Source organism: Odontesthes bonariensis, chromosome 14 (genome assembly GCF_027942865.1).
Source record: "Odontesthes bonariensis isolate fOdoBon6 chromosome 14, fOdoBon6.hap1, whole genome shotgun sequence".
NCBI classification, from domain to species: domain Eukaryota; kingdom Metazoa; phylum Chordata; class Actinopteri; order Atheriniformes; family Atherinopsidae; genus Odontesthes; species Odontesthes bonariensis.
In genome coordinates, this window is record NC_134519.1 from 26,057,894 (window position 1) to 26,085,345 (window position 27,452).

The 27,452-nt window shown below is 40.6% G+C and overlaps 1 protein-coding gene across 10 annotated transcripts in view; it reads right to left on the reverse strand.

Annotated features, from left to right (window-relative positions):
- Nucleotides 1-27,452, reverse strand: part of ctnnd2b (catenin (cadherin-associated protein), delta 2b) — a 150,485-nt gene that overhangs the window by 25,012 nt on the left and 98,021 nt on the right. For all 10 annotated transcript variants that reach the window (XM_075483775.1, XM_075483774.1, XM_075483769.1 and 7 more), the window contains 3 exons: nt 15,956-16,088; nt 11,857-12,070; nt 864-1,050 (listed from right to left, as the gene is read on the reverse strand). In XM_075483775.1, coding sequence (XP_075339890.1) covers nt 864-1,050; nt 11,857-12,070; nt 15,956-16,088 — 534 coding nt within the window. The remainder of the gene's footprint in view (nt 1-863; nt 1,051-11,856; nt 12,071-15,955; nt 16,089-27,452) is intronic.

Sequence of the window (27,452 nt, forward strand, 5' to 3'; positions counted from 1 at the left end):
TAATTTTATTTGTTGCTGAGCTGGTAGTGGAGAGCATTCTGTTTCCATTATCAGAGTTGTGCACATGGGATACATTTATTGAGTCTTTAAAGACGGACTGCTGGCTCAGCATATGGTAAGGTTATCCATATCAGGAAACCTAACCATAAACTTAAACCTTAACCAGCTCACACATTACTCATAACCCCATTTCAGTAACCCGATAGAGGGTTTTGCCTCATTAGCACAGATCCTCATGAGGACGACTAGTCCCGACAAAGTTGATATTTATAAAAGGGCCCAATAAGGAAATGATACATGATTACACTCACACACTAATGCATGCAGACACTGTTTCATTATGGTGGCAGATGATGTATTAGTTTTTTAGGTAAGTCAGACACCACCATTATCAAACAGGCCTTAATTATCCTCACTTCTTATCCTTTTTGTTCTTTATATTCCTAATTAGTGAATTGTGCCAGCAATACCAGCAACAAGCACAGATAAGCAAAAAAAGATGTGTTTATTCATGTGTATATATATATATATATATATATATATATATATATATATATATATATATATATATACATACACATACACATATAAGACAGAGAGTGTTCATTAAGGTGGCTCAAAAAGGCTGGATTATCTATTTATTTATTTCAAAATACCCAATATTTAAGTTAGCATCATGTCTCAAACCAGCTGAAAAAATGAAAAGTCGAGTCATCTTAAATGAATTAAGACAGCTTTGAGGCAAGGAGCAAATACTTTAAGGCAAATTCTACGCTTGTTAGTGAATACATATCTCAGAGCCTTTCTGAGATATGTAGAGAATTTAGAAACTGGTAAAAAAAAAAGTTTGCTCAAACACTGACCGGAGACAGCCAGTGGCGTTGCGGAGGACCTGGGAGGAGTGGAGGTGCAGCTTGCGGTCCTCCTGTGTATGCGGGGAGGTGTCCCAGCCTGAGTGTGGGATGATCACAGCGTTGGTCAGCACGGCCAGGGCGTCCTGGATGATGGGCATCTTCAGGGCATCACATGACGACAGGTTCCACAAAACACCTAAAGGACAGCAGGGACACGGGAGGTGAAAAAACAATGCATATAGGAAGACTGAGAGATACGGCAGACAGACAACTGCAGGCCTGATGCCACTGAAAGATTTAGTAGGTTTCTTTGAGCAGCATGACTGAGCAGTCACAGTTATAGTGGCTTTACAGCAGCCTGAAAAGCCAGACACAGACCTGTGATACGCTCTAAAAACTGGTATCACAGGTCTTCTTCGCATGTCAATTTGACACATCACAGAGAAAAGGATGGTAGCAGCTTCAGATTCAGGGTGGAACGCTGCCTCAGCTTGAAAAGAACTCAGAACTTTGTATGAATCAAACAAACTGAGCCAACTGATGGTGCAGCAAAGCATTTTACTGGCTAAACTGATTCAAAAAGACCAAAGAGAAGCCCAATGTGCTACTGAGCTTGGATTCCTGGAGGCTGGCAAACTCCGGTGCTCCAGGCGGAACCTCGCACTGATTTCAACATAGCAGCTTTTTTGTTCTGTGATTTCAAGCGCCGATGAATCACAGCAGGTCCCACAGAACGCAGTGCTGTGTTTCAAACTGTATTTGAGTTGTTAAAAAATCCTGATATGGTCACAGAAAATACAGTCAAAATTCACAGATGAGCTGTTTTTTTCATCAAATGTGATGACCAAACAAAAACGGACCTTTGGAATGTTTCAGGGATCAACGATATAGGAGCCAGTATATCCACATCTCCAGACACCATTACCTCACTCTTGCACCCAATCCACGGTTGCCAGTTCTGCATGTCTGGTTAATGTAAATTCCATTATCTTCTCCTGTGCATGTGTTTTAATTCAAACATGATTTAATTTAGGCAGCAAAAGGTAGACATAAGCACATCGTGTGCACGGGTTGTTTTTTATTGCTTCAAAACAAGAACTATTTATTAATTGCTTTAGGTCACGATTGTGCTACTACCTGAAAATGTAACAAAACAGTACTGAAGTAAATCAGTTACCCAAAAGAAAAGTCCACAGGGCCTCCCTCTATCCGTCTCTTTGCTGTTTTTAATTCTCTTGCGAATTCAACACACAGTGAGCAGCCAACCAAGAAAATGGAGTGAGTTTTCTGCCTACCAATTACCGTCCACTCTTTTTGCCACAGACACAAACACGCATACTAGAATAGACTAAAGCTCTTCCTCTGTCGAGACCAACTCTCTCTCCCACTCAACCGTACGTCAGCTTGAACCTTTCAAGCCGAGGACAAAGAGGGTAAGAGGCAAATCACATCTTGCTGTTAAACATTTTGATATCTCGAAAAAGCAAAAGCACACTCGAACACACCAACCGCGATAAGAGCATCACAGCACTTTGTATCTTGTTGACCCCTGTCTTGAAGAATGTCTGCGTCTTAATCTGCGTTCATGTGTAATTATATGTTTGCTCCTTTATGAGTGTCAACCATGTCACATCTGCACTTATCTATTCCTCTTCTTTATGGTAGTAATTATAGCCGTCGTAATGGTAAAGCATCCTATCCTCAGATCTGTGTTTGTGTGTGTTTGCATGTATGGAATAAGGCATCTTCTCTTCAGAGGCGTGTTGTTCACCCTTGGCTTAACGGAGACTGTATGATTACAGCTTCTGTTATCTGTATATTTATATGAATTTCTTCTTGTGTGTGTTTGTGTGTACATATGTTTGACTGTGTGCATCTAAGCCCCTTTGAAAAATCAGACTTAACCCTGTCAGCTGTCTGGATTTTGCATATATAAGGAAGAGTGTCTGTTTGTGATCAAAAGGAATTTCTAAATGACTTTTTTCTTCATCACAGTGATTAGTTGGAAGTGTCCCATTATCTCCAGCTAAACGGGTTTTCTAAAAGGTTTTCTTTGTGAAAAGAACTTTCTTGTAGCCTAAATGTTTTCCTAACAGTATTCCAAAAGAAATCCTCTACCTTTCAATTCTCGATAGCAAAGAGTGAAACAAAAAGCTCAGGAATAGCTCTTTAAGTTAAATATTAGCTTAACACCATGAGAGGAAACAAAGAAAAACTAAGCATCAATAACTAAAAAAAAATTGCTTTATGAAAGCACCTGTCACACCGTGGTGAGGTTTTGTTTTATTTTGGTGTTTTTGTCTCGTCATTTCCTGTTTTATTTTGATGAGTAACTGCCCTCTCGTTTCAGGTCACTTGCCCTTCCTCGTGTCTCTGGTCTGATTGTCTCCCTGATTCCTAATTGTTTCCACCCGTTCCCTTTCCCCCTGTGTTCATATAGTCTGCGTCTCCCTTTGTCTTGTGCCAGTGTGTCATCTTCGCAACCATTGTCATAGTCTTGATTTTGATCCTGCATATTTCGCTTTTGTCAAGTCACAGTTCTATAGCCTCATTACGAGCGATTTTTGGTTTGTAATTTTCATAGTTTAGTTTTCTTCTTCGAGTAAGTTTCATAGTCTTTTATGTTGCCTCCCTGGGAGTGATTTTTGTTTGGAGTTAATAAAGTCTGCCCTTCCGCCAACTCTCTGCATCTGAGTCTCCTCTGGTGTCCAAGCCTGACAGCACCAAACTGCTGTGCACAGCGTAGTATGTAATATAGGTATGTGTGACAACCTGTCCAAAACGTAACAGTGTCACAATCCAGAGTTAGAAACTGTCAGATGGCAACATGTCCCAGGGGCAGTTGTTTTCTGTGAGGTAGCATCCACATGTCAAAATGAGGATCCCATGGATGGTTTTGGTAACCCTAACCATCCATGGGTGAAAACAAAGTAAGAGAGTTTGGATCTTTTGCATGGAAGTTGTTGCACTAATACCTCTGTTTAAAAAATTAAGCTTTGGAGTTTATGGAGATCTATTTGGTTCAATCTCCTCAGATATTTCGACTCCAGCTTAACAAAATGGAAATTTGAATTAAAATTAAAAATGATCTAATCTTATTTGCAAGCAAAAAAGTAATTCCTCCACAAATGTGTGTTTAGCAGATCATTCTATGTAACTGAGACATTGTTTTCAGGGAGGTCATGTAGCGCAATTTCTTTATGCAATTATTCGTGGAGCGTCACATACATTGGGAAATTGTTTTTGCTCTCTAATTTGTTGTTCACGCTGTATGCTGGATGTGCGGCATGCCTGAATCACTCAATGTTTTCAGGGCTGCATGCAAAAACCATGTCAGTTGAACACTGGCTTATTTCTCAACACCACCAAGGCTGCTCACTGTGATGAAAATAATGAATCACATCCCGCAAAGTCTAAACAAATTCACTAAATAATGCATTTAATGTCCTGTGGCTTAATTGTTTAAGCACTGCATGCAATTCCCCTTAGTCATGTCACGCATTAGAAAAATCCAGTAGACATTTGTATGTAACGGTGGCTTTTTTAGATCCAAAACAACAAAATGCCATGAAAAACAAGATTTTCCAGCGAGAAATATGATTATCCATATTATCTTCTCAAACTAAGTGGCACTTGTGATGCATTTTTTTTGTTGTTTTCAGAAGTGGTCCCCAGAGTAAATCTGCTTCAAGGAAACTACGGTATGTATGAAATTAACAGGCATACTTCTCATGAAAATAACCCAATTCTCCTTCTGAGGAGGATGTGAGCATCACTTTTAAAAGCGGAACTTACCAGACCGCTGGTTTAGTGGATAATGACCATAAATTGTAAGTCAAAATTTAATGCATGATGTCATGTTGCAGCTGCAAGACAGAGAGGGTTTTTTCTTTTTTTTTACCATCTTGAGTAAAGTCAGCTGTTTGCCAGAATCACTACTTACTGTGCAGAGTATGACATCATCTCCCTGAGGTGAAAGGCAGTGGGATTTCATCTTTGAAATGAAACATACGCTCCCGAACACACGAACCGTCTCACGCGCGTAATAACCATGAGACGCTCACCAACTCACACTGCAGCTTTTTCTAACACACACGAACATACAGACGCACACATCCAAGCTCTGAGAGGTAAGACACAAACACAGCCATGAGTGTGTGACAGATGAAAGAGGTTAATTGCCTCAGCCTTACATCATGAGTGGAAGCAGGAGGTTGTGAGGGCGCTGTTGTATAGAGGGAGGGGAAATTAATATGTTGGCCATCTTTCTTTGTCTCTGATGCTGTTTCCCATCTCTCATTTGCAATGTGCGTGCATTCCCTGTCATATTTGTCTCTTCTGGAGCACTGCAGCATGTCTCTTTGTTCTTCAGATCTCTTTCCGATATTTTGTTTCTCAATTTTTTCTTTTCTTTTCTTTCCCCTCGAGTACTTGATATTGTACTCATGCACTTGTGTGAACTGTCATGAATTTAAAGCATTCTCAATAAGCATTTGTACAGAGTTTTTTTTTTTCCATCAATTTTTTTTAATTATCCTTACATTAAAAGATGAAGATGGGATAAAATGTGATGCACTTTGGTTACCATTACAATGCCAAATGAAACATATGTAAATTTACAATTATAATAGGCTTGCTGGTCAATATTTGGTATGAGCATCTTAATTCAGCACAGCCTGAACCCTTTTACACAAGCCTTCAAGGATTCGTTCATCCCTCCATAAGACCTGTTGCCACTGATTTTCAGTCCACTCCTTGTCTCATTTGGCATCCCTCAGCCTTTTCTCCCTGTTTCCCTATCTTAACAATGGCTTCTTGACAGCTACCCTATGCCAACCCATGAAGAACATTTCTGATGAGGCTTCTGTGAACAGTAGATGGATCAACTGAAGGATCAGATGCATCTCTCATATCCTGTGTCAGGTTTTTGTTTCCCTATTTTTTAAGGACATCGTGTTTCACATATTCTGCTGTAGATAATTTTTTAGGCCCGCTAATTCTTCATTTATCCTCCATTTATCCTCCATTTTCTCCTAATAGCATTTGGGAAATCAAATTGTTGGTGCATTTTTCATAGCAACCCGTTCCCTTTGTGACAGGCTACGAGTAACAATGTGCCTCAGAATTAAAATGATCTGTAGACACAAAAGAAGTTGGGCCCCTTGAGTTAGGTGCCTTGTTATAGTTGGTTCATAGGCCAGTGTTAAGTAACACATTCCTCTGAAAATGGTCAGGTACAAGGACTGGACTGAAAATGAGTGACAAAGCAGCCAGTGTCCAAAGAAAAATCTTTAAAAAAGCCCAGAGAACCATTGCTCAACAACATGTTAAAAGACTACAAGGAAACTAAACCTTAAGAAATGGGTAGTGGCTCAAGACTTTTGCACAGTACTGTCCAAATACGCCTGCGGTTAATGACTAAGTCAGAGAACATGGCTGTTGTTGGCTTTCAACAGACCCCGTGTTTCTGTGCAGAGCAGCTTCGAGCCTTTTATCTGAATATCTGTAATCACTGAATGTCAAAACAAGCAATCAGTGACATCCTCAGGAGCTGCTTGTGAACGTGTTAATTTGGCCTACAGGTTAGTGACGCTCTAAAAGTCTCTGAAAGGGCCCACGTGGCGGTTTGACCTTGAAAATGGCAGCGTGCCTTTGTGGTGAGTGAGATCACCCTCCGATGACAGACACAGAATACATCACTTTCCCTCTGAGTAGATCTGTGGAAGGAAGATGAGTCCTTTCAATAGCTCAGCGGATAAATCAGTTTTCATTTTGGTGCAGAAACAAAATGGAGAATACAGCTCTAACAATCAGCGGTGACATGCTGGGCAAGCTGCAGGGCCGCTCTCATTTGCATCCCTCACATGACGCAGATCGAGCCTTCCATACGCAGGCTGAACAGCCACATGAAGCAGCATAAATGTTCACCGTATGAAGAGATTCAAAGCATGCAGCCTCCGTGCAGTTTGCATGTATAAAACAGGCGACAGAATGAGTATATTTCATAAAGCGCTGGTTAAGTTCACATGTCAGAGATTCATGCTGTAAAATTTCTACACAGGCTCTAAAAGTGGCTTCAGGCGGAATCAAATATCAAATATTTCAAATTTGATCAGAAATTCTAGGACACAAAAGTTAAAGCACAAAATGATGCGTCTCATTTTTATCGAGTTCCCTCAAGTTTCAATTTGGACAATGTCCTTAATCTCAGACTGCTGCTGCCCTTTCAGTCACGTACTTGTCTATCAGAAAAGTCATGCGAGACATGCTCTCCTTATTGGAAATACCAGCGTGATGCCATGCCATGGGTGGCGAATGAAGCTACCAACTTATCCACAATGATAACTTAGAAAAAGCACACGGGTAGGCAGAGAAGAGTTGTTCCAATCACAGCTGCCGATTGTGAATTCATCAGACCTGCTCCAGTCTCACATGGTGAGCCAGCCAGACTTTATACTGATTTCTTTTTAAAGCAGTGACCATCTGGCAAAAATGAAATCTTTCTAATTTTGAATAGGTTTCGCTTTATCTTCAAAATTTCACATTGAGTTTTAAATATAAGCAGCCTTTCAAGGTGTCGTCCTTGCTGCATTTCTCTGCTGTCCCTGAACGTGATGGACACTGTGACTGGACTGCATCCAGACTGTGGAAGGTTCCCATCGCAGCTCAAGTCCTATAACATCCATATCTGCCTCTGAAGAGCTAACACCATTATAAGGTGTCCAGGTCTGTTGCAGTGATGTGCGCTGCTGAGATCGAATGAAAAAGCTGCATCGTAGTGACAGGTGGAACCACAGTTACTGACAGCCCGCAGAGTTTAAAAGGGAATAAAGAAGTTAAGGAAAGCTTGGAACTCTGCGAGAGGCCTGATATCATGTTGTTACTTCTCTTTTTCACAAACAGCTTCACATCGCAGTTAAATGGGTCTCACGTTGAAATAGAGAGACCAAAGGTAAACTCAGGGACTAATAGAACTATACGAGTGCAGATCTCCCGACCCTTTCAAGTGAAAGTTTTATGGATGTCCGCTGCCCAGATGTGGACACAGTGGGCGACACTCGAGGCAGACAGGTGCATACTTTACAGAGACGCTGTGCTTTTTTAACATCCCACAGCATCAGTGATTTCTTTTATGTATTATGTGGTGCAAACCCAGACAGCCTGAAGTGATGCATTTGTTGCCCTATGCTGTTTTGTCAATAATTCTGCTAACATAGAGGCAGAGCAACAAGCATATACAACTTTCATGGTGGCAATTTTCTCTGACTTCTCCGACCATGGCTCCTTAGAAATTACTTATTGCAATGGCGACGTCTCTTGAATGGCATGTTGAATGCACGTTAACTCCCCACAACCGATTTTTCTTGCCGCTTCTTGCATACAGTTTCCAACAACTGGAAATGAAAAACAGCTGAAATGTGAATGAGATAAGTTTCCACTGACTGGCTTTAAACAAATCAACTAGGATGTCGCCAGGCCAGAAGGGGGGCAGTATAGTGGTTGTAATTGAGCAGAGGAAGTAGTTCTCCCAACTGGAAACGAACAAGAACTACTGTGGTGGATATCCATAAAAGGACAATGAAGAGAGCTCCTCTTCAGGAATTACTTTCATATCTCAGATATCATATCATGTCTGGGAAGACGCCGGTCTGTCTCGGGAGTTTATTGGTCGCCAACTACGACCGAAAACAGCCGGTAAGTCAAGTCTGTAATCTTTACCATGTCACATTTTCATCCCGAAACAGAAACCTGGCTATTGTCAGGATAATTTGGCCTTTAAATAATAAAACAAATTAGTTTGATAACTCCTGCTGTTTCTCATCAGCATTGGGGATCCTATATTCTGATATGATAAAGTAGATGGAAACAGAGGGACATTGTGGCCATTGGTTTGTTTGTATGTCTTCACTGTGAAATACAAGAAAGTCGCCAAAGCTGGCTGACATATTATTTTTTGTGTTGGGCATCTCAAGTAGATAGAGGTCAGAAGCAAACATTCACATTGCACGTTCATGCTGGATTTTAATCTCCAAAGGCAGAGGTAATATCTGCTGTTTTAAATCAGCTTTATTCCCTCCAAATGATCATTTTTAGCTCTAAACAGTTGACAGAAATGAGAAAATCAAAGCAACAGAAGGCAGAGGGCAGAAACCTTGTTTTGTGACTCGTTGTACCTCCAAGCAAACTGCACATCTGATAGACATAAAGCGCGTTTGTGCGCAAGTCCTTTGTGTATGTGTTTATGTCTGTCCACGCAGGTGTGTGTGTGTGTGTGTGTACACAGCTGAATCTGTAGCAAGCGATGCAGGCAGCTTGACTTCCCACTGTGATTCTGATTCAAAATGCCCACCAGAGAAAGAGGAGCAGCCAGACAAGGCCGGCGATACAGAGGAGGAGTGATAAAAAGGAAGACGAAGAAAGGCAAAGAGGACAAGAGATGGACAGGAGGAGAAGGAGACACCAATTATGAAAACCCAAAAGCAGAGATTGAGTTGTTTCCTATGGGTCTTTGAAAGGGAGGAGAGCGCGGTCTGCCTGCATCCGGTCAGTCGTTCAGCTGATTAATTTGTGACAGGAGGGATTTCTGTGTTCCGTGCCTTGAATTGCTGCTCTAATTTATATGATAATCTTCTTTAAGACTCCAGCAGCATACAAAACCCTTTTATTTCCATCTCTGTTAAGCCGAAAACCCTTTCTAGACTCGCGACACACATCTACATATGTACAAAAACGCACACGCGGGTCACATTGCGCATCAAATCTGCTTGCATGTGAAAGTCGTGAGGTCACTTCTCGTTTCGCTGTTAGTATTCATGACAGCCTCCTGTTAGCGCGAACGATGCTAAAAATGTAACTCAACCAGAATCGCACATCAGCCCGAGGTGTGAAGTACTGCTGTAAATGATTTGGAGTGTGGCAGCAGGCTCAAAAGCCCGCAGAGACAGCCTGCTTTCAGAGAGCTTGGAAAGGACAGCTGAGTTAGGCACTTATGGGGTAAAGAAGGAGGCTCCTCTCCTAATGTTTAAGATTTTCGTGAGTTTCATTGCTGTTAAGCAGTGAAATGGGAACCTAGATGAAGTCCTTTGTCTGTTTTGCACCACTTAGTGTCAGTAAAGGGTGTCAGACATCTGAGATAAAGCCTTGATGGGATTTTAACTCACTTTCAGTTATGTTGAAAACTAAAAAAACAAAATTGTAATTCCGTTTTGTTTTTCTCCTGTCGGCAAAAAACAAACCAGGTGAAGATTAAAAACATCTATTCAAATCAAGCCTGGATTTGATTAGAAAGAAGACTCCACCACAGCAATGTTAACACTCAGGGTGAGATCTGTGCGGCATTTACTCTATTTGTAAAAACAGAGAACGTTTCACTGCTTTTCTCCCCAAACAACACTGGACCAGATCAAAAAAACTAAGATGAACAACAATTTCAAGCAAAGACAGTTTAAAATTGTGCCTCTGACTTGCAAAACCTTCACTCTTGATGATTTTTCTTTGTGCTTCACAGATATAGTTTTCTAAGTATAATTGTTCGGCTTGGTGTTGATGGTCTTTGGGAAAAAATTGGTCCCAAATTTGGGAAATAAATATCCTTTCAAACTGGCAGCTGCTCTTAAAAATAGGAAGCAACATGACAGGTACCTCTTTATGGGAACTATCTTTATGAGTGTTACTAGATATGTACCATCCACTGGTACAGGCGTGCCTGGTAATCCTTTAATCTATCTGTGTTTACTTCCCCGACCCAGTGTAGCTTAAAATCCCAAATTAATCAACCCTAAATACATTATTAATGACGAGAAAGATATTTGTGTTTGCTTCCAGAGAATGCAAATATGCGGTGGATACTAGTGTAGCTTGACAAGACAACAGCTCATGGTGAGTGCTGGCAAGCAGGGAAGCAGGGAAGCAGGGAGGTGGTAAACAACTCTCTTATGTGTGTCTTTGCATCTCACTCTCTCTCTCTGTGTGTGTGTGCGTGTGTGTGTGTGTGTGTGAGCACATCTCTGTATTTGAGTATAAACAGGTATTTTTTGGCTGTTCAAAGTCAAAATGTAGGTGTTTGTCTACTATAACTGTGCATGCATGAAAGGATGTACTGTATGAGCAGGAGAGAAAACAAAAAACATGTGCTTCAAGATTCTAGAGATACTCTTTTGTAGTTACAGTATGTCTTCAAAATATCATTTGATTATTTATTGGGAGTGACTGATCGTGGCCAGACATAAAAAGATGTGAGCTTATGTCCCTCTAACAGCCCATTGAACACGTTGTATTTAGTCAGATGGCTGTTCAGAAAGGTTGGTGTCAGTTTTTTTTTCTTGCGAAAAAGCCTCACTGTGCGAGTTCTAATATAATTAATATACCCTTTCACTAAAATTACTACTTTAATTATTCATATGATTTGTCCTTGGTTGTGTTCTCTGGAAAACTTTGCAGGAAGGTTTTATGAATGGATTGATATTTCCAAAATAGTCTTAATATTCTCACTTTCTAGTGACACGTGTGGTGCAAAAGCTTAAAATTGACTTAATTTATTTAATTCAATTAAAATCTTGATATCTATTATGTTGGTTAAACAGTAGACAAAAACAGTAAGGATAATATTTAAAAAAAAAAAAAAAAAAAAAAGCTTCCAGCTGTAAAATGCCAAAGCAATGTCAAATCCTCCAATATTCCAAAAATGTAGAAGCTCCGGTTAAAAAGAAGCATCTCGCAGTCGATGCTCCACTTGTTGAAAGCTGTTCTGCCCTGTTATGTGTGGGTGGGTCTGGTGGGCTGCTACTGCTTTTCCAGTTATATTATATTTCAAATCAGACATTTAGCGTTTAGCCATGACGGAAGCATCGCAACACACAACATACATAAGCAAATACTTTTTGGAAGAAGGTACAAGTAATCATTGGGCCACTCTCTAAGCTTTCTACAGGTGCAGGTGCAGGGTACACAAAGTAGATTCTGGTGGGATTCTATCAGGATCCTTTGATCTTTGGCTCCTCACCTGTGAGAAGCTCCCGGATCTCCACGTCAGTGGTCTTCCGGAGCAGTCGGACCAGAGCGGGTATGCCTCCGCAGTTCTTCAGGGCGATCTTGTTGTCGTCATTCGCTTTGCCATACACCAGATTCCTCAGGGCTCCACAGGCGCTGCGGTGCACATCTGTCATCCGGTGGTCCAACAGGTCCACCAGCAGCTGGATTCCACCCTGCCGTCGAATCTGATGGAGGAGGGAGGACGAGGTAAGAACAGTTCGAGGGTTATTTATGAATGATGGCAGTGATTTCATTCAAGGTCAAGACATCAGAGCTACAAAGGTTAGAGGAAATGTAATCTTATTTGGCCATGTAAATATCAATGTTTACCTTGTAAAAAATAGAAAGTGCATGTTGTGCTGGTGCACAGTGTCTGAAAATTTACCCAGATTTTCTGGGAAATTATTTCTGACATTACACTCAGAGCCTGATGCCTTATATTGATTATTATATTAAAATGAAAAAGAGAAGGAAAGAGATTAAGACTAACACTACAATATAATAACACCTCCAAAAAACCACAACAAATTGGGTAATTACTGTATGTTTAGGTAATTACCCCTGAGGCTTCACCTCAGTAGACAAGGCAATCCACTTCCATTCCCTTTAGAATTTATTTTCTTGTAATCTAACAGCTGAGGCTTAGATATGTTTAAAGTTTTTGTTACAAGTTACAATAAACTGTTATTTTATTATTTTTGATAGATTAAGCCATAACTATAAGCTACTATCTTTGTTTTTTTAATCACAGGTTGTGCACTGGAGTGTAAGGTAAAAAAGGGTTAGTTGTAATTTATTGACAAAACAGGCCACAGAAAGCAAAAGGTAATGCAACATAAGTGAGTACACGTGTAATTTCCAGTTAAAGCAGGTGTGATTACAAAACAACCTGACAGCACCAAGGTATTATCAATTTTGCTCTGGGTTTTGTTGAATGCAACATGGCTCCAGATGGTAAGTGATGTTAGGAAACTACCCAAGCAAGTTAGAAACCAGATGTGTGACTTAATTAGTGTGAGAGAAATTACGAAAGCAGCAGCAACATAAACTGAAACGTGGCTGCAGCAGTGGTTAGGTGGCACAAGATGAGCTGCCACAAACAATAAATAGCTTACAGTATGCACAATGCACTATTTAAACAGCCTTGTACTTAGATGCAGATGTAGAACAGGGCAGTAATGATGTTATGCCTCGGAGCGATGTCATTGTCTATAGCCGATGGGTTACAGGGAAATTGATGGCATGTGATCCTTGTGAAGTGTATAAAGTTGTGCATGTTAGGGCAACAGCAAAAGGTAGGACAGGTTGCATTCTAACAGCTTTATTGCATTTGAGTCGTCATTGGAAATGTCCCCAAAAGTCAGTGGTCCACAGAGCCTCAGTTACAGCAGAAGCTAGAAAACTAACAGAAGTTGTACTGAGCGCATGAGCATAAGCACAGAGCAGGCAACAGATATTAGATATAAACAGATAACAGTTACTGCCATGGTTGAGGGAGAGGGAAAAAAAAAGCTCTATCGCTATGGCTGACTGTAGGGAAGCTCATAAGTCAGCTGTGATTTGTAGTGAGCACTTATTGAAAAGCAAGTTTACGCATCAGTCAGTTTACGTCTCACTTCGGTTTCAAACTTAAAAGACAAAAAAAAAGGAGAGACTGTGAAGAAGTTTCCGTGTTCTGTCACAGAAATCGATCTTATTGATCGCTGTTTTGAGGTAAATTCAACTTTGCTTAAAATATAAGAATTCTATCATTTCTTTGGATAGAGAGTGCTATCTACATTGCAGGTTGTTCTGAATACAGGAATTTTATAAAGGGCAGTTCTCTTGGCTGACATCCCCTGAGCAGGGAACAGGGTGTAGAGAGTACTGTTAACAGTGGACACTAATTAGTCCACAGTGGACACTAATTAGTCTGTGGAATTTAATGCAGCAACACGGTTTAGCAAAGTCTCCGTTTGGCTAACAGCAAGTGTCCAACAATAGATTGAGTTCAGTAGTATTAAATAGCTTTGGTGTGGTCAACATATGGTGATATGTTAATTTGCTACGTGCCTGTTCCCTTTGTTCACGCTAACTAACCCTGTGAAGCTTTTTCAGCTGAGATGCTGCTTACGGTAGTAGCCGTTAAGTAAAGGGAAAGTGGAAGTTTTTTTAAGCTTTCATCATCACAGGATAGCTCGGCAGACATTGCACAACCTTAATCAGTGCATCCGACTATAGTCACCATCTTCTCTTTCATTTGGTCTCCCTTATACTCGGTGTTCCCTGCCTATTAGCCGATTGCCATGAAGAACTTTGTTCATCCTTACAGCCACTCGTCTCAGTAGGAGCTTAATAATGTGGAATTGGGCTGAATTTAGTTGACACTGAGGAGAGAGATGGAACAGTTTTGTACAGGACACTGGCTGACGACAGCTCTAAAGGATGAGACGAGAGAGTTCATGAGCAGGGCTATATTCAGAGCTGTGTTAAGTGTGCATAATGAGGAGCTAATGTCGTTTGATGTGGAGAGCAGCGAAGCTCACCCAGATATGTTGGACGGAGTTTCCTCTGAATAAAGACAAATTGTCATCACTGGGGGAGTGCCACGTGCTAAATAATTGCTCTTTCAAAGCTAACAGCTGCATCACACCAAAGCGAGTTCAAAGTAGGTAGATTTACAACTTATCTGCTCAGCTTCTGGGCACACGCTACATCGAGGCCTCCTTAAGTAACGCTCAGTACTGCATTAGCTTTACCAGCTTGATGGAGGTTTTTAAATTGAATTATTTTTGTTATTTATGTCAAATAATGTAGTTTCTGTAAATGGCAAGATGTTAGCAGACTTGGGGTTTAAGCCGATACAGGTCTATGATACCTCTAAACTGCTTATTTCTTCTTTCTTTAAATAAGATCGTTGTTGCCGTGTTGGAGAACGGGGTTTAACTGGTGAGTTTCAGAGATGCTGGTAGGTGGATTTTAGTTTTTTTCTTTTCTTTTTATTCCAACAAGCTGGCAAAAGCTTCTTATTTTTCTCACACACGCGAAACCCCGTTTGACGCAAAGCATGATACTATAATATGAATTTAATCTATTGATTCGTGTCCACGGACAAGACTTTCACTTTTTTTTTAATCTGATTACCAGCAAAGAGACAATTTTTTTTTTTTCTGCAGAGGTCTTTCCTTTTGAACTCACTCAATGAATGAATAAGTAAGTACATGAAAAAAACAAATCATTTTTCTGTAAACGTAAGCCTGTAGATGACTACAGTTTTCAGCTATTAGCTGGAAAACATAATCAGATCCAGAGAAATGTCTCTCTGTGTGTCTGATGTTTCTCACCCCAGACTATCTCCAGTACCAGATGTAGTTCAGATTTCATTTTGCTTTCCATTTCGCCTTATTTTAATCTCAGAAGCTCTAAGATACCCTTGAAAATGAAGTGCCCGTTTTGTACACACGAGGACACGCTGCAGCCATGTTACTTTCCGCAGGATTTTTCTTATTCGACATTCCAATGTTTCAAATACGAAGGGGAATATCCTCATTTTCAGAATCTCATTAGCCATTTGATGTGACAGTTCTCAACAAGCTCATTTACAGCCGGCTCGATGTTTGGACGGCAGAAGAGGGGCATGAAATCTGTGTACATGCTTTGAATTAGAGGGATCAAAAGAATCTTAGCTTTCCAACGATATGCTGCATAAGAAATGACTTCATGTACTCAGAAAAGTTGAGTTGAAAAGTGCAGATTTGGAAGCTACAGATGGGGTTGTTGGAACCTGGTCAAGAGAGGTTTTTTTTTAGTCTTTGTATCTTTTATGAATGAAACATAAGGACATCATGAGGGATATTAAGACCAAGTTGAAGTAAAATAATTTTCAGGTGAGGACACACACACAAACTCATTTACTCGCTTTTTATCAAGCATCTTCATCTTCTAGTCAAGACACAAAGGAAAAACCTCAGCAGACAAATCCTCTCTATTATCGCGTATTAGAGGGAACAGTCGGGGAAATGTTTCTGTGATATTGGATTGAACTTACTCTCGTTTAGAACCAAAGCATGGATGCTTTCAGTGATCAGTACCTCAGATTTGATCTTGTTGTCTCCAAAGCAGAGGTGCTGGAGGTAGGCGGCAGCATTAGACTGGACGGATGGAAACTGATGCTGCAACATCTGGATCACCTCTGGCAGCTCTGGATCCCTCCAGCCAAACTCCCTGCAGACACATACGCACAAAGGAAAATATAGTGTGTTTTAATGGGAGCAGAGGTGTGTGTGTGTGTGTGTGAGTAGTTTAGCCGGTTACTAGGCAGTGTGCTTCCCTGCTGTGTCCCTGATTTAGAATGCTCACCGGACAAAAAGACAGACAGAGACAAAGAGAGGCAGAAATGGAGGCAGGGGATGAACAAAAGAAACTAAATACACAGATTCATGTTGTGCTTCAGTGATCTTTGACAGCTCTTCATCTGTGGCGGTATTATTCACTAATCTAAACACATCAAAACACAGTTAATGCAGCTGTGAGCTTCCAGCTTCACAGCAACAATCTGGGGAGAGAAAAAAAAAGAAAAGACACCAAAAAAAAGAGTTTTCAAAAAGTAATGGAGTCACCGTGAAACTTTGGCCAATGTGTTCCTCGTTTTCTGATGTCACCGTTTATGTGCGAGCAGGTCACTCAGTCATGACAGGACAATAACACTTGAATACAAATGGGTTCGTTTGGGTCTATACCAGAAATTCTGGTGCCAGTGCAAACCATTATGGCAGCTGTTTTGGAGAAGAGAATACTGACTAGTTTTTTAGCAACTGTGAGAGCTCCCTCCTTCTGCTTTGGTTTTACCAGTGCTTTCGCCTGAGGGCAGGCTTTAGGGATGTAGACACACGCACACACACCCCCTAACACACACACACACACGCGCGCACACACACACACACACAGATAGACACAAGCTCACCTACCTTACACAATGTGTAAGGGTGCATGTTTGTGTGAAGGGAGAAAAACACATTAATGTGAGAAAGATTTGATGTGAGAGAGAAAGAAGTGAGGGATCAGAGAGCGGGATGGAGTGGGGAGGCGGGGCTAATCAATACACATCATCTGTGGGACCAACTTAGACCAGCACTTGATTTTGAGAGGTTTTATTCTCAGAGTCGATTACCACTACGGGAAGATAAACAATGATACTTCCTGGATACAAATTCTTCTCCATATTCATCTGACTATGTCCTGCTGCCTCTGATGAATTCTCCACATCCAATGCTTTCCTTCCATCTCCACTTTTTCCTGATTTGACAGGAGTGTTTCTGACAGCGGCGAGAAGTTCAGGCTGCACACAGAATCTCTGTTTATTCCACTCTTTGATGTATCCTATTCATGATGCAGCAACAACCCAACGTCCCTATGGAAACGATTTCAGTATATTCTGATCTATCTCACATGAAAAAATGGACACACTTGCAGGTTTGCATACACACAGAGGCATCGAAGAGCAGTATTAACTAACACCAGACACACAATCCAGTGCCCTACTATCACATCCACATATGCATACTGATTGAATACACACCCAGCCATCAAAAGGCAGACCAGAGAAGCCAGGATTAGAACGCTTTTGTCTCTAGTTTCATTATAGGCCAATGGGATAAACCCAATGTTTGAAAATAAATAAATAAATAAAAGGGGGAACTGGGGAGAGAAGAATTTCAAAGGTTATTTTTTTTTCTCCCCGTCTTATTTAACAATTTTCTTCTTTTGAAAACCTCTCCTCTCGACATCTCCGATTCTCCTCCCGCCTGCCTCCAGGGACATAAACAAACACACAGCCATATAGTGCCGTTGTTACACACATACAGAGGAAGCATGTGGCTCAACGGGATAGGATTAAGGATGGCATACTCTTGTATATGTCACCCTCTGAGTTAATTGGCCGATAAGACATCTAATGCTGCGCCTGAGAGAGCCGTCACATGTGTATATAAATCTATTTTTTCCACATAGTGATTAGAAAGTGGGAAGCCAGTGATGAACCAGCGCACACATAAAGCTTCTGTGTCGACCAAATGGCTTCCGTTATCCAGCAGAAACACACCGCCACATGATATCATCTAGTAAACAAACTGATAAATATAACAAACATGCATCTGCAAAAAATGCAGGTCTGAGTAACTATATATTACTGTATTTGTACTTCACTGCGTGTTATTATACTGTCTCATTCTTTTATTTAAAACAATGCTACTCTGGAGGAAAATACTTTTTATTTCCATTGCAGATTTTCAGCTATTTTACAACTACAAATATTTGTATATTAGTGGATGGACAGAGTCAGGCGTGACTGAGATATTCTTAGCCTCAAACACAATCAATGTACGAAAGTACATGTTTATGGTGAATAATCAAAGAAAGAAAGTCTTTCCTTAAGACACTGTTGAGTTTTGAAACTGTGTCCCCCAATGTTCACAGGACTGTGAGCAATGTGCGGACCACGACAGGAGGAGTCGACATTAAGAACTCCAAGATTCATTCGATATTTAAACCGTAGGCTGCTAAACTAAATTCTAAAGCTGGAACTATCATTCCACCATTCTACTCACAAAAGAAAAGAAGAGAAAAAGAAAGAAGGAAAGAAAGAAAGAAAAAACATGGAAGTGATTCACAGGTCAAGGCTGTTGGTATGGCAGCGGAGGCTTTCTTCGCAACTTGGCAAAAGGTTTAACGGCCGGTCTTTAGGGTCGGTTTTCTGTTTTGATAAAAATAATTTGTCAATATGTGCAAAATATAAAAAGGGTAAAAACAAAGGACAGAAATCGTGAGATGACAACATTTCTTTTTAAATTGCTGATAAGTTTTGTGTGTTTATTATTTACTTAAAACCTATTTTCAGTATCTCAACCCAACCAACTGTGGCGGAAAGCAAAGTTGGAAACTGAAAAGCTGTTGGATCATTCTGAGTTCGGCGGGAGTCGAACTCGGTTCCCTTTGTGCGACGATGGTGGTGTAATAAGTTGCACGGTATCATGTGCGATAGTTTCACATAATAGAACAAGAAAGCATGTTACAATTTGCAAGGGAAAATGAAGGTATGTAATGTTTCTTGAACATTGAAATTGTTTTTGTGGTCTGTGAGCTGGCATAGGCATGTCTGGGATTCTGTAGCCCAGAAAGTGCAGTGATTAAAAACATTCTTTATCTGACCAACACAGTGATGTGACCTGCACACCAGTAGTCAAACAATAAACACCAATAGAAAGTCGAGAAAAGATACATTTGTCAGTTTTGCAAAATATCATCGTGTCTCCTTCTCTTCAAATGTTCTGTCTCAGGGTATCCTCTTTCTTGAAGTCCAAGTTGGGGAAACGCACAAGTGATACCTTTGATCGCTCGACACAGATGAGGGCACACGGTTCCTGCTGTTTGTGAGCCGGCGGGCAACAGAATGTGCCACATCCGCACACGCTCGCAATGAGAACAACACTGCACGCACTCATGCACTCACACAAACAAACACAGTAATGTTCCAAGAGCCCAGAATAGTTGCATCTCCCGTGAGAAGGTGGCACATCACAGGAGATCAACCTCAAGCTAAGCTTTAAGGCTGCGAAGCTCTGCAGGCGCACACACAGAAAGACAAACAAATATGTATATTCATAAAACGTGTTCATACCATACACACTGGATTCCTCACCGATGTACGTAGACTGTTAGCATGTCAGCAGATGTGTTATATCTCTGAAACAAAAGTCAGTTTTGAACAGCCGGAACAAACTAATTAAACTACAGTTTGAATTAAACCAGCCCGTTTCTTCTCTCCTGTGTGTCATCTGCCCCAGAAAGTTGCACCATAAGAGCTCATTCATTCACTAAATCTAGCCTAAAGCTGTATAACTTTTCACTCAGTGCCTTTCTCTCTTTTGCCGGGTGTGTGTCTCCTGAAAGGAGAACACAGGAGAATATGGTGCTGCTAGTCCCAAAGACTGTGTGACAACATCACAGCAGGGTGAGCAAACACTACTGAGCCATCTGTGAACTCGGGGGCAAGTGTTCACACAGAGAATGTTTGAAGTGTTTTAAGAAGAGAATAAGCCACATACAGTATCTGGGAAGTGCTGCTGCTCTGGAAGACAAATAATAAACAAATAGAATAATAAATCCTACTGGAGCTAAAAAAAAATCATTTTTACTTTTTCTCATTATGTGTTTATGGGCATTCTGTGAAATTTCGAAACTGTGTAATTATGTTCGACCATGAATGATGTGCTTCCTTTAGAACTCAATTGCCATTCCAGGGCTGTAGCTGTACCTTTTTCTCAGTTGTAACACCTCCAATTTAGAAGACTGCTGCAGGTTCAGCATGCATTAAAGTGGTGCGAAAAACAGTTATTGTTGTGGTAATGTCAAAATTTGTCTGATGCACTGAGCATAGTCAGCTCTTTTAGAAGTTGAATATGAAATATTAAATAAATGTGAAAATAGACATGAAGACTAAAAAAAATTACTGTATTTTCTTCAAGATAATCAAAAAACCTTCAACTTTTTTTGATAGCTTTCTATTTTTAGCCCTGAACAGTGTCTGCAGGTCTTCATATCAAGCTAGTATTAACGTGCAGACACACCAAGGGTATAGTTAAATCGCAAATAAGGAAGGAAAAAAAAGTATTCCCAATTGTCTCTTTCCTTATTGGTTAAGGAAACATGGGAGAAGACATTTCTAAACACTTAGGAAAAGAGGACCATGTTGTGATGACAATCTGACCCCACTTAGACTGATACCTCCCTGTAGGTACAAAACAGCTCTGTTACAGTCTTCATGATATTAACACTTAGTTTCAATCCAAGACAAAGCAAATCTTTTTGCAAAGCTTAAGGACCAACAACAGCACCAAAGCTATCAAGAGCACCCCAAAGCTCAGACTATTACACATACCTACCAAGTGGCAGCGGAAAAGGTGTTACGTGACACCAACAGAGAGCATACAAAGATCTACTTTCAGGCCTCCACACTGAGCTGAGATGTGGAGCTGCAATAACTGCACTGCAGCTGTTAAAAAATACTCCATGAGAAGCATATTGTGTACTTTTCCTAGAATGTTCTTATCCTGTTGTTTAACTGAGGCTAAATTATAAACACAAATCATCTCAGTATTGTGATTTATCATATGAATTAACTCTTTATTATGAAGGATGATCATTTAAGAAAGTAAATAAAAAGTTGAATATAATTGCCGTCACAGGCTGCTTTCACACACCCTCCTGTCCTCATACGTATCAGAGTCACTGAAATTATACGAAAAAAGCATCAATGTGGGATTGAATTACTTCCTTCTTCACATATTTCAGTGTTTTTTTTATGCTAAGGGGAAAAAAAATACAGAAAGCATCGAGGCTCCTTTCCTTAGAACTTAGAGAATTCGACCAACTGTTATCGAGGCTGCCAATTTGATTCTTACGAGTCATTTAACTCAGTTAGGAAGGTTCCAAAGCAAAAACAGACGATTCGACCAGGCCCCAAATATATGTGTACGGCCTAAAAGGCTAAACCCAGGGCAAATAAAGAAGGTGCACTCCAGCTCATAAAGCAATCAGCAAACCAGACCACCGTCATAGATAGAAGGAATAATTTACTCTAACAAAAACTTCTTTGAAATCAAACTCAGTCTTTGGTTCCAATGGGTGTGGTCCCATTTATACTGGCTTGAAAGTTTGAGTTTGAAAAAGTAAGTCTTTAAGCTGCCGTCGGCAGGTTTTCAAAATTCCGAGTCTAAAGTCGGAAAATTCGAACTGATACAACTTTCAGGTCCCTCCCGCTCTGTGGACGAGGTTGTGCACGTGAGTTCACACCAGTGTGCGTGCACACAAGCTGGGGGCAGACTCACGCTCAGCATGGAAGACGTGGTTGGTGACTGTTCTGCTCAGATAATAGATCAATAATAAACCTAACGTGATTGGTTAAAAATAGCCGGGAGCGCTCGATTTTTGCAAGCACAATTACAGGCTTCAGAGGGAGCTACAGAATTCGGGATTTTTCCTAAACAGCCTATTTAATATTCTCCTTTCAGAATCCCATGACAGTTCAAGCTAATATGACTAAAAAAAAGTTGCCGAAGGCAGCTTTAATGTTGAAAATATAGTCAAGGAGAAGAAAAACACTTCCACTAAAGAGAGCTGGATAGTGTAGTATTTACTGGCATAACTATTTTTATGCAATACAAATTTAACTGTGTTTGTGTGTGCGTCTCACAGAACCATCCCTAACATTTCATTAGGCGGCTCACTGGACTGGGACAAAGTACAGATAAACTGTCAATCCACTTTTTTCTTCCAAACCAACCAGGTGGGTTATCTGCCATCATCATCATCATCATCATCGTCTATGTGCAAATGTGTGTGTGTGTGTGTTTCTGTGTGTGGCCATAAATGTGGCATCCAGAGCCAAAACATTTAAACCACATTACACATAACCACATTACTGCAACCACACTAACAATTAAATCTGGTAAATAAATCGACTATCTATGTATTCTGCAGCTATGTCGGGCTGAAAGGGCTTCCTGTGAGTCAGGGCTTTTTTAGGAACTGAGTGATATGAAACCAGAAATTGAGCTAAGTGAATTGTGTGAGTTCCAACTGAGAAATGTCATTGGGGGGAGGGTGGGGGGTTGGAGACGCATCTGATGACTCATCCTCCAAAAGACAGAGAGATAAACAGAAGGAGACGCCTTGAGAGTAAACCTGCAGAGTAAACTGACAGAAGAAGAAGAAAAGAGGAACCTTGTGAGAAAGAAAATGTCAAAAGTGCATTAACCTTTCTTCAGGTGGCTGATTACATGCAAAAACTAAAGGAAAAGGAGTAGAATGCAACTGAACAAATCCCGTGTTGTGTTGGTTAGCATAACACAACAAATCTGAAAGCGCAAGGATCTGTCTGCAGCATGTTCAGCCATGCCATCGTCCTAGCAACAATGCCATTGCATGTGTTCACTTTGTCAGCTCTTCTTCATCTCTCTCCATCTCTACCACAACATATCGTCTGCTCTGTACTGCTCAACATGCAGTCGACATGGCATCATTACTTACAGCTTTTTGAGTAATTAGATGGGTATACACGGCTCTGTCAAGATCATAAATACACAGTATCAGATGTTCGTTTTATTCAGCCCACCAAAACTAGACCGAATGCGGTGAATTCGAATACCGAATTCTCAGGTGAAGCCTGCACGATTATTAGGCATCTAAATTAGAAGAATTATTTGTGAACCTGTTTCCCTTCACTGTAGATTACAGGCCAGAAGTTCTCTGCATAATAGTGGAAGGTTGCAGACTTCCTCCGGTATCTATACTTAATATCCACCAGAAACGGGTCGCAGGTGTGAGTGTTTACTCAATCATTTGGTCTAACTTCAAAATGAAGAATCCAACAGGCTTATTAAGAATAGTGGTATCAATGTTTGTGCTTGCTGTGGTATTTTATCTGTACAACAAATTGTTTTTTTACAAATCTATATCCAGATATTTCTTGACCAAATATTAATGCTGTAATTTGTGAATCTTAGGTTTGGGTTGTTATCGGATCAGTACTTTAGTCATTCATCAAGTGTTCAAAGTCTATATTGTGATCTAAACAAATTTTATTTGCCCTGGGTTTAGCCTTTTAGGCCGTACATTGCTATTTGGGGCTTGGTCGAATCATCTGTTTTTGCTTTGGAACCTTCCTAACTGAGTTAAATGACTCGTAAGAATCAAATTGGCAGCCTCGATAACAGTTGGTCGAATTCTTTAAGTTCTAAGGAAAGGAGCCTCAATGCTTTCTGTATTTTTTTCTCCTCAGCATTAAAAAAAAAACCCACTGAAATATGTGAAGGAGGAAGTAATTCAATCCCACGTTGATGCTTTTTTTCGTATAATTTCAGTGACTCTGATACGTATGAGGACAGGAGGATGTGTGAAAGCAGCCTGTGACGGCAATTATATTCAACTTTTTATTTACTTTCTTAAATGATCATCCTTCATAATAAAGAATTCATTCATATGATAAATCACAATACTGAGATGATTTGTGTTTATAATTTAGCCTCAGTTAAACAACAGGATAAGAACATTCTAGGCAAAGTACACAATATGCTTCTCATGGGGTATTTTGGACGTTGACCTCCAGTAACGAATGAGACAATTCAGTTGATGATTATAGGGCAAAGGGCAAAGTTTATTCAAATTTTTTCTCCCTCCACCCCTCACAACATTAGAATTTGATCATGTGGAGTGTTTTGTATATCAGTGAAGAAATATAACTATGATCATTTCACTTGTTTGTGCGACTTCCTCTCTACACATGGTGGCTCTACAACAGAGCTCCTCAATTACATTGACTGTTGCCCCCAAACTGTGGAATACTCTACCTATCCTGATTAGGTCTGCTGACACTGTGGAAGGCTTTAAAGGGCACCTTAAGACCCACCTTTTTAAACTAGCTTTTGGGTAGACCTCTGTCTATTTTATTTTATTTTCTATGCTTTTGTGTGTCTTTCTGTCTTCTGTATATATATTTATAGATATATATATTATTTTTTTTATCTTTGTTTTTTTTACAACATTGATGCTGCTGTTGATCCTGCATTTTTCTCTGTGAAGCACTTTGTGATTTTAATTGTGAAAAGTGCTATACAAATAAATTTTACTTACTTACATACTCAGGTGGGCCAGATTTTCAGACCAAAATAAATAACTGGGCCAGAAATTGTCTTTGACCAGTAATTTTAGCAGTTAAAACTCAAATAAATAAATAGATACTAGAAAACAAATGTATGTTTTGAAAATAACCAAAGTTTATTATTTTTTTCTTTTGAACTCAGTCAGATCTGACAAAGGCAAATTAAAAATGCACATAATAAAATAATGTAAATTGCTTCAACGCGAAGGGATACTGCTGTGGCTCTTTCTCGGGCTGTGCATGGCTGCACTATGGTTGTACAGCTCCTGTTGTAACATGCCCAGCTCCAACACCACATGTCCCACCATGAGCTCTTCGAACTTCTCCAGTCCGGTTTCAGAATCCACCACAGTACTGAAACCACCCTCATCAAAATCACCAATGACTTCCTGGTCACTGCAGTCTTTTCACCATCCTCATCCTCCTAGACCTGTCCGCAGCCCTCCTCCTCACTCGTCTCTCTAAACTCATTGGCCTCACTGGCACAGCACTCTCTTGGTTCCAGTCTTACTTCTCTAGCAGGAAACAATACATCACTCTGAAAGGATCCAACTCCATCGCTGCAGCAGTTAACCATGGCGTCCCCCAGGGGTCTGTCCTGGGTCCCCTTCTCTTCACCATCTACATGCTCCCCCTAGGACAAATTATCCGTAACCATGGACTCAGTTTTCACTGCTATGCTGATGACACTCAGATGTACCTCAGCATAAACCCCTCCTCTCAGCTCCCACCCACGCAACTCAACAACTGCCTGCAGCAAATCAAAGCTTGGTTTGAAACTTAACAGCACCAAAACGGAGCTCATGGTGGTGGCCCAGCACCACTGCTTAAGAAGGTTGGTGATCTGGCCCTGGTTATAGATGGCTGTTCCATCTCTCCATCACCAGAGGTACGGAACCTGGGTGTCATCCTGGACTCCACCCTTTCATTTCGGTCCCACATCAAGAGTATCACTAAATCTGCCTTTTTTCACCTGAGAAACATTTCAAGACTCCGGCCCTCATTATCTTACTCAGCAACAGAGACCCTCATCCACTCATTTATCTCCTCCCGTCTGGACTACTGCAATGGTGTTCTGTCTGGGCTACCCAGTAAGGCCCTTGACAGGTTGCAGTATGTTCAAAACTCAGCTGCCAGGGTGCTAACTCACACCAAGCCCTGGCAGCACATCACCCCCATCCTAAAGCAATTTCACTGGCTCCCAGTCAAAGCATGCGTCACCTATAAAATCCTTCTTTTGACCTACAAATCTCTCCACTCACTCGCACCTAAGTACATCTCTGATCTCCTCCACCCCTACTCCCAGTCGCTGCTTCTGCGCTCCTCAGACAAGGACCTACTTTCCGTTCCTCGCACCAGACTAAAAACATATGGAGATAGGGCCTTCTGTTCAACTGCCCCTACCCTATGGAACAATCTGTTTAAGTGTTGTGCAACTTCAGGGATTCCTGATGGTGTTTCGGACACTAATTAACATTTGTAATGTATGATTAGCAACCATGCCACAGAGTGGCAAGTGAGAGCAGCTGACTGAGCTTTCCAAAGCCAATACCCTGTATAAGACCCTAACTCCCGATGCGGTGAAGAGAAAACATCACGGATGGAGAGCAGGAGCAAAACAGAGAGAAGTAAGAACTATGTCCTCCTATCACTGCCAGATAAAATGGGCAACTTTTCTGGACTGACAAAGATTCATCAGATTTATTTGGAATAGAGTATTATATATATTGCAGTGACAAGGTTGCAGGAACATATTTATGAATCCAACTTACGCAGCTTTCAGACTTTACAGGCACCCTGAGACTGCAGACAGAAAGGTAAGAATAAAGGAGGAGCATTGCATTCATCGTGATCTCTAGTTATTTCAACCCCACCTATTGCTGCCCAACACCTACAGCTTTCCAACAAGTTTTCAAACTGTTTTTTTTTCTAAATAATTTATTTTTGAAAAATATCATTTCCATTAGGAGATTAAGTTCTAATTTGATTCACAAAACAGTAAGTCTTTTATTTCCCCTCAGTATACACTTCACCTTATTAAGTGAGTCTTGGCTCTAGCTAATAGCTGCTCATGAGTTGCTTATGAAATAACTTTGAATTTGTCGGAGCAAAGTCTGAACTGTCGCTTAGAGACTCATCTGTAGAGTGCTCAAAACAGGAGCACATCAAGTGCAGACTAGCTGCAGCCACTTTCACCTTTCCTGTAAGTGAATGTTGATATCGGTAATTGTAGAAGAAGTACAGAACATTTTATTCATAGGTACAACTATTGATACAGTAAAAGTGTGTGTCAACATGGAAAAGAAGTTCCGAGATGAACAAATAAGTGGTGAGTGTATCCATACATACAATTTGGCACAGCTGCCAAGTGCTTGCTCCATGAAAGGAATTGAGGAATTTATTAGGTTTTTTGAGCCCTGAGATAACTTTTGTTGTGAATCTGCACCGCATGAATAAAAATGAACTGAACAGAAAATGTTTGTTACCCAGAGAGTGTGTGTTTGAATGTGTGATGACATGGCTGACTGGTCCACTGAATTTCTGTCTTGTATGTGCATGCAAGCACACCAGAGTACTCACACACACACACACACACACACACACAGCGTACCCAACGTGTTAAGTACGTGAAATAAAACAAGGCACTTATATGATCAGGTCAGATCCTGTCTAGCACAAATCTGTCTCGGTGTTAGTGTGAATGTTTCCATAAATTACCGGCAGCCTGAGGGAGGACATGCGTTGGTGTACATAAGAGGCTGTCTTCACCGTAATGTGCCTTGATTTGCTAGATTGCACCAGTGCGTGTCTTGACAAATCAGCTAAATGATACTTATTTAAGCTTACAGAGGATAAAGGTATGATTAGGAAGG